The sequence below is a fragment of the Aspergillus brunneoviolaceus genome (assembly GCF_003184695.1).
Source record: "Aspergillus brunneoviolaceus CBS 621.78 unplaced genomic scaffold BO95scaffold_10, whole genome shotgun sequence".
NCBI lineage: Eukaryota > Fungi > Ascomycota > Eurotiomycetes > Eurotiales > Aspergillaceae > Aspergillus > Aspergillus brunneoviolaceus.
The window spans coordinates 199217-210641 of NW_020290740.1; the positions used below are offsets into that span (position 1 = coordinate 199217).

Consider the following 11425-nt stretch of genomic DNA (forward strand, 5'->3'; position numbering starts at 1 on the left):
AAAAAAAAAAAAAAAAAAAAAAGCTCTCCCCCCCCCAAAAATCATAGATTCAGTTTGATTCAGATGATTCAGACCATGTACCGGGGTATCCACAATGTGAGACGGTCGAGTAGACTAACTAGGTACAACCTAGTAGTACTTACTATTGGACAACACACATCGTCATCACCATCATCATCATCATCATCACCACTATCATCTCCACCCACACTAGTTCGGCCATTGGCCGTGCAGACGCCTCAGAATGATCAAGCGTGAGTGCAAGCTCGGGTTCCGCGGGGGTTCTGGTCGGTTCTAGTGTGTCTCTCTAGTCTCCATCTGAGTGATTTTTTTTGGCATCTATCGGGCCACGAGGCATTGCAGAAATGAGTCCCGGGACGTACGTACGTTGCTCCTCCAGAAAGAGCAATAGAGAGATGTCTATACACGATCCACTCCGCTATTCTCCTTTCTGTTCTCGTTTCCTCGCGCTTTTTCATTAGTGAAGTGGATTGCCCTAACTCCTGACTGAGTACGATGCGGCGGTCGCGTGCCTAAACTAAGGTTGCCCGAACTTGTACTGTCGACGTCTAGATTTAGGGCCTGAAATGACATATCAATTTTGTCTTATAGCCGAATCGTCACCTGCATACCATGAGTTCTTGCCGGGGAAACGGTGACCGAGCCGGGCGGCCCGACGGTGAAAGATTCTTTTAAAGAATTTGATGGTAAAAGTGGTGGCCTTTACCTCTCTCAGCTGTGCACAGTGGGGAAACAAGGCTGGAATACTTACAGAAGGATACTGGGGGTCCATAACAGGGAAAAGGCACCCATGACATCTCTAAATAGACAGCGTGACTGCGTGGATAACATAATATTGGCACATTCTAACTCGAAGCATTTGCCAGACTGGCAATCTCAGATCGATCGAACCGGGGGTATAAGTGTAAAACCAGAATAAGAGTATAACAGAACGATCCGTAGGGCCGAACAAATGGGACAGAGCTGAAGCAGAAACAAAGCACATGCAAGGCCTGTAGCGTCAGATTATGACCAGCCGCAATAGAAAGGATATGAACAACAGGAAACAAGAACAAAAAGCAACAAGTCTATCCCAAATGCCTTTTAACTCGTCGTGCAGGGGGTATTAGAGTAAATCCACGAAACATCCGGAGAAAATCAAAGCAAGTCCCTGTGCTGGGACATTTTGGCAACCAGCCAACCTGGAAGCGAACCGCAGAAAGTCCACATAAAACCATTCAAGAGGATGTGATGAAGAAGAGCAACCGGGGCTCGAAACGCCTGATGCTTCTAATTTCAAAGCCAGTCCCAACGCCGAGCTAGATGAGCTGATAAGAACTTCAATGACTGTTTGGTGACGAGGTGTCGAGTGCGGTCTTGGGCCTCAGATTTGAACCCATGGACGCAGCTTTATTAGCGCCCATCTTGCGCGTCAGTTTGGCGTAGTGCAACCCGCAAGCATTGCACAGGGTTCGCGCTCCGTCCGGACCACGGCGCCATTCGGGTGTTTCGGCTCGGTTACAGCTATGGCAACGCCCAGGGGGAGCAGCCTTCTGCAGATGTCACTGTTAGCACTATCTAGGTAGCAAAATAAATGATATCATGGCTGGTGATTGGTGAACAAATCAACATACCCCTCGTCTTTTTTTCGAATCAGGTCCCGCGAATCCACCATTGGTCTTGAAATCTTCTTGGTACATTGCCACGTGATCCTCACCATGAACACCACTCGGTTTGAAGACTTTCCTTTGCGCCATTTGCTCAGCCAAAGCATGTTCGTTCAGCACTGCAGTTCGTATGCGAAGCAAAGCCTCTTGGTTGCGACGTTGTAGATTGAGCATCTCCTCAATCTCGTGCGGAAGTGGCAACGACCCTGTTACTGGACCAGAGCGCTGCGTTTGATGCGCCCTTGCTGCATAGTGACGCGAAAAGTCCAGAGTCCGAGTGCTAATATCAGCTATCTCATTCAGTGAGGTCTCGACGTCGTAGTGGTCTAGATGACGCTTAACGGGTTCACCGTAATGATGCCCAGTCAATGGAGGGCGAGATGGAATCACCCCCTTCATTTCGTCAGCACGGCCGGTATCAGGCATTCCTGGTTTCCAGCCTGTTCCGCCATAAGGTCGAGTATCATAAGGAGTGGATGGGTATGATGGCGCATTCGGAGGAGGTTGCGACTGAAACTGGAAGGATTGCGAGAAAGTGCCATATCCGTTGGGAGAAGCCACACTGCCGGCAGAAGGAGGTGCACTGTACTCATAGCCAGAACCAGTCTGGGACCCGGATATAGAAGTAAGACCAGTCTTCGCACTCTGCGTAGGTGACTTTCCCGAGCTTAGCGACTGTAGAGATGTGGTTCTGGAGTCCTGGGTGTTGATTGAGGCCAAACTCGACCGCGACGCCTCCGCTTGCAACTGAGGTTGGTGGGGAAACGTTGACTCGCGCATGAAGGTGCCGGACGAGGCGCCGTTTGAGAACGGGTTAGGTGGTCCAGGGGGGCCTTCTATGCCCGGTCGCCCGGCAACGTTAGACGACAAGGGGGGAGGGTGGGGTGCATGGTGAGCCTGTTGTGGGGGAGCCGAAGTGGGCGCAGGATAGGGCAATGGATTATCGTTTCCCAAAGCCTCATGGATCGACGGAAGCGATTGTCTTTGCGGCGGCTTTTCCTTCTCCTCCTCGAATGCGCGCCGCGAATCTGGCGGTGATATGTATCCGCCTTGCAATGAGCTTGTGTTGGCGGATGTGGAGAAAGAATAGGGTAGGGATTGCGACGGATACATGGATGTTGGACTTAAAAGTGGTGTCGGGGAAGATGTCGGGCCCATGGCGGCGGAAGGATGTTTTGCGCTGTAGTTTGGTCCGTCTTTTCCGAGAAATCCCAGTACGGGGAGGTGCTCCCTAGATTGAGGCGTTGACTTGTCAGTAAAATTATCCGACGAACGTTGGCTATATGCAGTGGTTTTGCCATTTGACAGGCTGGGCTCCCATGGGCCCGTCTAAAAAGAGACATACCTGTGCCTGTGCTCAGCTTCTAATGATCCCATCATGCCAGTAGAGTAAGACAAGATAGAGGAAATCGAATGAATACGAGGGTTTCATCCACTGTGTCTTTAATTCTCGGTCCTGTGTGTGATTCGCTATAAGTTGTGATCTATCACGCGAGTCTGTTGGGGCGATTTAGACGGTGAGGGTTGCCCAGCGAAGGCGGAAGAAACCAAGGCAAGCAACGAGATCTTGGGCGGAGTGCAATGACGAATGCTCGTCAGATGAGCTGGGTTCCGCGATGAATTTGCTTCGGGTAGACGATTGCGAGAGTAAGCAAATATAGAGAAAAATGACGACGTCGCCTTGCTCCACAGGTTTGTAATCGGGAGTGGTGGCGGTTGTAGGTGTGGAAAGCGGGATAGCGGGCGAAAGTTGTAGGAAGTGACTCCCGATGGGTCGCCGGACTGGCTAGGGGAAAAGGCGACAGAGGGCGGCGATTAGAAGTCAGCGCAAGGTGCGGAACAGGCTCCGTGAGGATTAGTGGCAATGCGATCGCCTTTAGGACAGCCGCGGTTGTCAAGTGCTAAGAACTATAGGACGGCGACAACAAAATATGACACGCACCCGGAGCGCGCAAATGAACAGGTTAGATCAGAGTTACCCTTCCTGTTTTAACTGACTGGCCTTGCACTCCCAGCCAAGGATTGCACTTCTCGGATTCCAGATTGAGGTTCTGCAGTCAGGATTTTTGCTTTGTGTACTCCGTGCAGTCCTTTGAAAAGATCGATTTGACAATGTTTGAGTTCGCGGGAGCGGCGGAGGCGCAGTAAATGCAAGGGATAGAGGTGAATGCGTCGCGTGGAAAGGGAGACGTTGGCTGATCTTGTTCCCTTCCCTGCCTGGAGTCTTTGTAATCTGTCTGATGGATCTCCGACCTTTCCTTTCCTGTCACTATCGATTGATAGAAAGCACAAGGGCGGGCTAGTATGAAAGAGAAGGATAATGGATCAGTGTCGGCGGAGGCAGACAAGATATGAAGGTGGGATGACAAGGGCGTGTCCGGGAAGATCCAAGGAAAAAGAAGGCGGGGACAGGATGATTTGATAAATGTCAAGGGGGGGGGAAGGAAGAGAAGCAAAATATGGAGGGATTAGTAACAAGATCTGGGATGGCTCGCGAAAGAACAAGGAGAATCTCCCTCACGATTGGAATGCTAGAATTAAAGGGAAAAGAAGAAAGTCAAAGAAGACTTGCGCAGAAGATATTAGTAGGTGTAGAGAAAGAGACAGAGGGTGAGGTGGGTAGTCGGCAGCACCAGCAGGGTAAGTAGGAACATAAGAGGAAGAATAACAATGGAGATGGAAGGAGCAGCATCCGCAGAAGACTAGAGTAGTTGACTGACTTAGTACTGGTAAAGAATATTTTTATTATTATCATGATGATGATTATTGTTATTATTGTTATAATTATTATTTCTGTGAATATTTTTTTCGAAAAGGAATTTAGGGAAAAAAACAGAAAAAAAAAAGGAAAAAACAAAAAAAAAAGAAAATAGAGATCGAAATTGAAATTATGCTTGACCAAAGAAATACAACTTCAACACCCAGGGCCCGCACACACACGAGATACGGGAGGATCCAAACAGGAGCTACGTACTAGTCAGTACATCGGGCCAAGACAGATGAGCTCAGACCTGGGAAAATGGATGGAAGAAAGACAGGCAGGTGGAGGAGCCAGACCGGACTATGAGATCGTCGAATCATGCTGGTGGTCGTGACCACTTTAAAGTTACGGCGAATTACAGAAGCTTTACGGGCTGCGAACTGCGGATCTTCCACAAAGTGTGGAGTGGTTGAAATCATGTTGGCGATGGGCGGATATCTCAGTGGAGCGATGGAGCCTTACCAGGGGGGGGGTTGTCCCTGACCTTGAGAAAAATATTTTCTTTTCTTTTTTCCTTTTGGTTATTTTCTAGTAATTCTGCAAAAGACTGAATTGAACGTGTTACGTATTCAAGATACGTACTACAATACCATTGCTTTCCAGATTAGCATGCTAGTACCAATTGGTGCTTAGCTCCTGCCACTTCTCACTATCTACAAGTGCAACCAGTTTTTCCCTCGTTACAATCCTGTATTATCTCAAAACATGTTACATTATTGAATCCGCGAATCTGACAGCATCTCCAAGCGCCGAATATCTTGCTCCAGAATCATCAGATATCGAGGACTCGAGGAAGACCAGGGAATAGCTTACCCGTTCTATATTTCTATTTTTTTTTCTTTTGCAAAAATAGGATCGATCCTGTACATGGGGTTTGTTCAGCTCCCTACCTAAAAGTTTTTGATTCGATGAACCTTAACCAGTGTTGGGTGTAGGTCAAAACTTCTATCCTTATAGTTTATGCTCTAATGTACGTCACCTAAGAAATCCTGTTTATGGCTCGTCAAGTCCATACATATAGCTGGGGCTCAATGCCATGACCGAACATGATGGAACATTCGGACCACGGATAATCGGTATGGGTATGTAACGATTTCGGAGCCGACGGGAGCAGGGGCGAGCCAAGAGAGGGGTGGTGCACCATGTCTGAGGAGGGGACAGAAGACAATGTTAATCAATGTTAATATCGGGGCAACGATAAGTGGTCCGGATATCAAGATCCAGAGATCGCACGCTACGCAATCTGAGGGAATGTGCCTCTAATTTTGGTGCGGAAACGAACACGGGACGCTCAAAAGATATTTCACCGAATTGAAGTGACTCTTGACTAAATAAAAATTCTACGCTGGTGTTTGCTGTCCCGAGTATTGTCAGGTTAGAGAGATGATGCGTAGATGGGAAGGAGTTGTTTTCTGGTCATCATATCTGGTGTGAGAAATTGAAAAACATGTGGTATAGTACCCTAGTCACCGGGATCTCTCCCTGTCTTCTGAAGGAAGATGCATCACATTCAACTAAGATATGTTTACAGGGGCTGGATACACAGAAAAATATTCATACAGTTTTAAGCTTCTGTGGATGAAGAGAAGAATAGAAGGCGATGGCCATCTACCACGCTTTGAATTCTATCCATACTACCGACGCTGCGGTGTTTTGCCTCGGCACTGTAACTTCAACGCTGCGACCCATGACGAGCTGCTTGGTAAGGCAGCAAAATGCTACCTGTGATCGATACTTAGATCCAAATGTTGAACCCAAGGTATGTCAAACAAACATACTGGAATCGAAGCTGGCACAGTTCCCAGATCGCTGATGCGATACCCGGTTACATACAGGGAGCTTTGACCTCCCTGGCCAACATAATCTTCTCCGAGGTCGTCAGATTGTCGCCCTGATTAAACAAGGTTCAAGACAAAGCCGGAGCAGATACACACATACCCACCCAGGACTCAAGGCCAATTCCAACGGAGAACCTCGCTGGACAGAAGGCACCTTTAGCGCCAGCACCGGCTGCGTTAGAAGGAAGGATAGTCTCCGACCCTGGAGATCTGAGAACGATCTTAGTGGGGAAATGGAATCGCGCATCAGCAAAACACCTGCAAACACACTTCGCCAGCTGCAGCTAGCCCAAAAGATATGCACAGTTGGGATCGCAGCTAAAGTATCGCCTGCCATTCACTCCGAAGCACGGCGTGCGAAATTTCCAGCTGACGCGAGCCATGGTCAGCTCCCCTCCTGCAGCGAGGAACCAGACCTTTTGGATCAGGCTGCTGGGCCCCCTGCTTTCACTTGTAGTGTTGAAGCTATTTGTCATTCGACATGAAAGGGGGGGGAGCAGGGAGGGGAACAATTTAGTTTGTAAACTAAAAGCAATGTCGAGGAAAGGATGAGATAGAAGGAGGGGAAGAAGAGGTGCAGCAAAGTATAGCCGTGCCTGCGTGATTTGTACAGTACCATGGTACAATACAACGCTCCCCGCTTTCCCTTGCTCGAGATCTCGGGCATAGCCGTTTGTGGGTGGCACCATCGTCATCACCACCTTGATCAACATTCCTGATGATCATTCAACATCCGTTGCAAAGTCAATTTAGCCTTAGGTAATAATGTAGGCGCTGGTGAATTCCTGTCTTTCTTCTGCAATGGGGTTTTTCATTGCCCTGTTCCTTTGCTGCTCCAGCCGCAAGACCATAGCTCGTTGGCTGACTTATAAGTGTTTTGTATTTCTCAGTTGCTCATTACTCTGTAGCCTGCAGTGGTGAGCAAAATGTCACTAGAAGGGGTAAAGAGACTATTGAAGACGGTGAAACTGAAGCCCCGATCATAGTGCTCTAGGAAGGGAGGAAATCTATCCATGATATAACGGATGCGTTCGAGGCTTCCAACGGACGCTTTCGCTGTCGACTACGGAGTACTTATTGCTTACTCGATTGGGTCGCGATTGCACTCAGACTTTCGATCGATCGATCACTAACCCAGATATTTGGCTCCAATTAGCAATGCTAGCAGGGGCAGTTGAGCAACAGTCTCCTCCCGTTGCAACCAAATAGCCCCCCTTCTGCCACATCCAATGCATAGTGTTGGAACGGACGAATATCCCGAACGAGAAACTTCGTGTCAGTGCGTGCTCTGCTGTCTTACACCTTCAGACATCAGATCGAGACAGGTTCCTCAACCTGGAAGAGAAATTGTCTGACAACCCTGTACACCTCACGGGGCCTAGCCCCAGCAAACTCGATCTCTTATGATAGGTTTGACTTCGAAAATAACTAAATTGGTCTTCGTCACCCCCGATCACGGAATTTGAACTTCATTTGACTTTTGCTTTCCTTATATCGGGTATGCTGATGTTTGCCGGGCCCTTCGAGGGGAGCTCAAGCCATTTTGTGGAGAGTTTGATCACATGATCAGCATGGGCGGGCGCATTGGCGTCAGTTCACTCTTGAACACTATGCCATAGTATATATCATCGCACCGGCAGATGCAAATGGTCTGCTTGTGTAGATGATGCTCGGTGCATGATAATCAATATAAGCAGCCACAGCTAATTATTTCCTCGGCTGAGCTCATCCAAGCCGACCATTCATATTGAGTTCCTCACACACTGTAAGATCACTAGGAATATATAAACTCGGCATCAACCCACTATTATCAACAAAACTCGGCATGCTTGTGAATGACCAGATACGTCACCGAACCATCCAGTTTGATCTGTCTCCTTTATGATTCTGTCTCTGCAGCATGGAATCGCTTGACCCTGAGTTTGATCGCACGGAGAAGGATGGAACTTCGATCATTACGAGATTGAGCCATGATCTGTAACACCTAGTATTGAATGCAAGATACAAGTGGGACAAAGCAAATGCTGGTTCTGGAAAATAGACTCCCAGTCACGATTTAAAAATATCATCACCATCCGGCAGCAAAGTTCAATCGAGTTTCTGGGTTGAGGATGGCTCTGAACACATGTATCTCCAATTGAGATAGAGTGACGATCCAGCCCTCAAGCTTGAAGATAGTTGCAAGACACAAGCCCCGACCGGGATATTCTGTTTGTAAGTTTCCCGGCTCACTTTATTCCTGCTACATCCCCTTCTCTTTTATTACAAGTTCATTAGCGTGGACCGACACCTTCGCGGACGTCCTTACGGACACAATGCATGTCATTTTAGAACGTACCTGCCACCTACTCAATGGGCTGTGTATCGGATCTGTATCCAGGTAGGTATCTGTTGACGTGATGTTTTTGATTCTCTCGAGGGATCAACTAGAACGATCCTAAACCCGGTAAGGTTACAGCAAGCTTTTCCGTTTGGTCGGTGGGTATGGAAGAACATCCTGAAGGATTTTTTTTGATCGGAAGTACGGCCATCATGGTTAGCATGTGAAAGCTGCCCGATTTATGAAATCATGATACAGATAACCACATCTACCTGCCCTCTGTGAGTCTGCTTTATTTAATCGAGCCCGGGCTTTTGATAAACTCCAGGGAATCCTATGACTTGTGACGCCGACATTATGAAAGTAATACTGAGGGGTCAGCCCGTTGTACGAAGTAAAGTACTGTACATTTACCACCTTACCAGTGCACAGACGAGGCGACCCGTGGTGGATGGATCCAACGGTCGCCTTAAAATACGACTAATCTGATCGGACTGGTACCAATCGCCCATCCATCCGCCCACCACTCCAGGTACACACCAGGTAACTTCAATACTAAGTGATCATGTCAATTGATTCACCATAGTACGTAGGGGAAAATTTACTCCGTAGACTACCCACTCGCTGCTCCTAATAGCAAACCTTGTTATTGACGCATACTCTTTGATCAGGTTGCTTGGAGCAGTTTCGAGTCACTTTAGCAGGCCACCGTACAAATCTACAGTTTATCTCAGTGACTCCCAGTAACTATCCTTCGGCGTCCTCGAAGGAGCCCAGGAATTGGTAATAATATGGACATACACATTCGCATCACATTCTTTCGACGATATTCCTACAATCTATAGGTTCTTACCCATTTCATATACATCGTAACTTCAAATAGCCGAATCTGCTCTCGATCTTGAGGGCAGGAAATGAGGGCTCAAGCGGGCATGCTAAGCATCATTTCGGACTAGGAATGCTGGATCGCAAAACACTGTGCATACAACACCGGGCCCCATCGAATGGTGTTGATTGGTCACAATTCAACGCATTGACCAACAAGCTCACAGGATCTTGGAATGTTTTGAGATAAGTGACAGCTTGCATGAGATTAGGTGAGTCTCAAATACAGCCAACACGATTACATCCCCAGCCACCCGATACACCATGGACTCTAACTTGGCGAAAGTTATTACGGAGACACGGTTCCGCCCCAGCTTGTTGTGCCACTGTTGACAAGTGTGCACGATAGCTAGCGCATATTCGGGCTTCGACGTCCACCATGTGGTACGCCCTGTGGAAAGGAGACCGGTAATTTTTTCCAATGGCAAATGTGGTGGTATCCGCTCGCTCCAAGAACAATTGCGTTGCGCCTTCATGGCCCCCCGGTGGTGACGATCTCTGTTATCAGTCATGTCGAAAGGGGTGAATGGGACAGGAAACCATACATACACATAGTAGTTAGACTAGGACGAGAAATTCCCTGATCAACCAGCCCCATATCGTGATGAGAGCCATCGGCTCTGTACCAGTTCTCTGGTCAGTGGAGACATGTCCCATCCATCTCTCACCGACATGCTGCTAATCTAAATCTTCTTCCTTGCCCCCAGGAAGCAATGATCGTCGTTTGGAAAGTACTGCTCGGCTCTCCAGTGCCAAGAGAGCACCAAACAATACCATTGTCGCTATTTATGCAGTATGCCGTTCGTGTTACCGCATCGACTTGAAAGGTCGAGAAGCGCTCAAGCCCCACAAAATCCGAGATATTGCATAAGGGGAGTCTGTGTATACAAAGTAACAAACCTACTGGGTGACAGAATGGGGTAGAACAGGTCAAGAAAAGACCCTCACGATGACCACAGAATCTTGGATCTTGTACTATCGATTGACGAAGAACCTGACTCGAGTCCTATGCACTATCCGAGGCCAATCACCCCAAATTCATGACTCCTCCTCATCTTTGACTCCGTTTAACCGACGCCAGAGACAGGTAGCGGGCTGGGAAACCCGCATTCACTACCTAGCTATGGAGCCAGGTGAAATGGATCTTGTGCCAGGCAACAGACAGATGATTGCCCGGAAGGACTGATTACTAAGGTGTGCCAGCATCGCAAAACTGATCTTTGTCAGCGGGAGTCTTCGATCGAAGATTTCGCGCATAGTCAGGAGGTGACACAGCATGGTTCGCGAAGCGAGGAATTTATTGGTGACCCGGCAAACGGCCGGGATCGACAGCGCCAGAGGGCAATGGATAAAGAACCGTTGCGACCGTTAGTAGTTTTCAGTCCCGACACCTCCACTGGGTCTCCCTGACAGCGACACAGAACAGCCCCATAGGCATATCTGGATTGACCTGAATCATTACATGGTACAGGTAATACCGGCATCTACGTATCAGATGTGGGACCGGGTCCTACTAAGTATGATCTCTCCCAGCGCTGATCGAAGAATCCTATCGGCACTCATAAGGGGTAAGGGGAGGGGAGCTGGACGGCGCTTCGACCGTTTGTGGCAAGAGTCCAAAGTGACGGACGGGCGGATGTATGGATTGAAGCCCGGTGATCGTTCTGGCGACAAGCGTTCTGTCTATTGGAGCGGAGACAAAGTCCTGACACCATCGTATTGTGGTTTGTGATGGCTCCGACTAACGACCTTACTACTACGAAGTTACTGGTGTTCGCCTGCGACAAACGCCGCCTTCCGCTTCTTGACACCTGATCTGTTTACTACTAGGTAGGTAGCCACTGCACTTCTTTGGTCTTGGTTTGGGAGAAGGGCTTACGATCCAGCGAGTACGTACTCGTAGTACCGTCTCCATCACCTTGCATCACCGGCAAGCAATCCTGCTAATGCACCT

General features: G+C 48.4%; 1 protein-coding gene across 1 annotated transcript; it reads right to left on the reverse strand.

The window, feature by feature from the left end:
* Positions 1 to 1340: 1340 nt before the first annotated feature.
* Positions 1341 to 3044, reverse strand: nsdD (GATA-type sexual development transcription factor NsdD; the record flags this gene model as incomplete). The annotated part of the gene is made up of 3 exons (XM_025582233.1): positions 1341 to 1553; positions 1635 to 2898; positions 3013 to 3044. The coding sequence occupies 3 exons, from the start codon at positions 3042 to 3044 to the stop codon at positions 1341 to 1343; spliced, it is 1509 nt and encodes a 502-aa protein (XP_025445766.1).
* Between the last annotated feature and the right edge of the window lie 8381 nt (positions 3045 to 11425).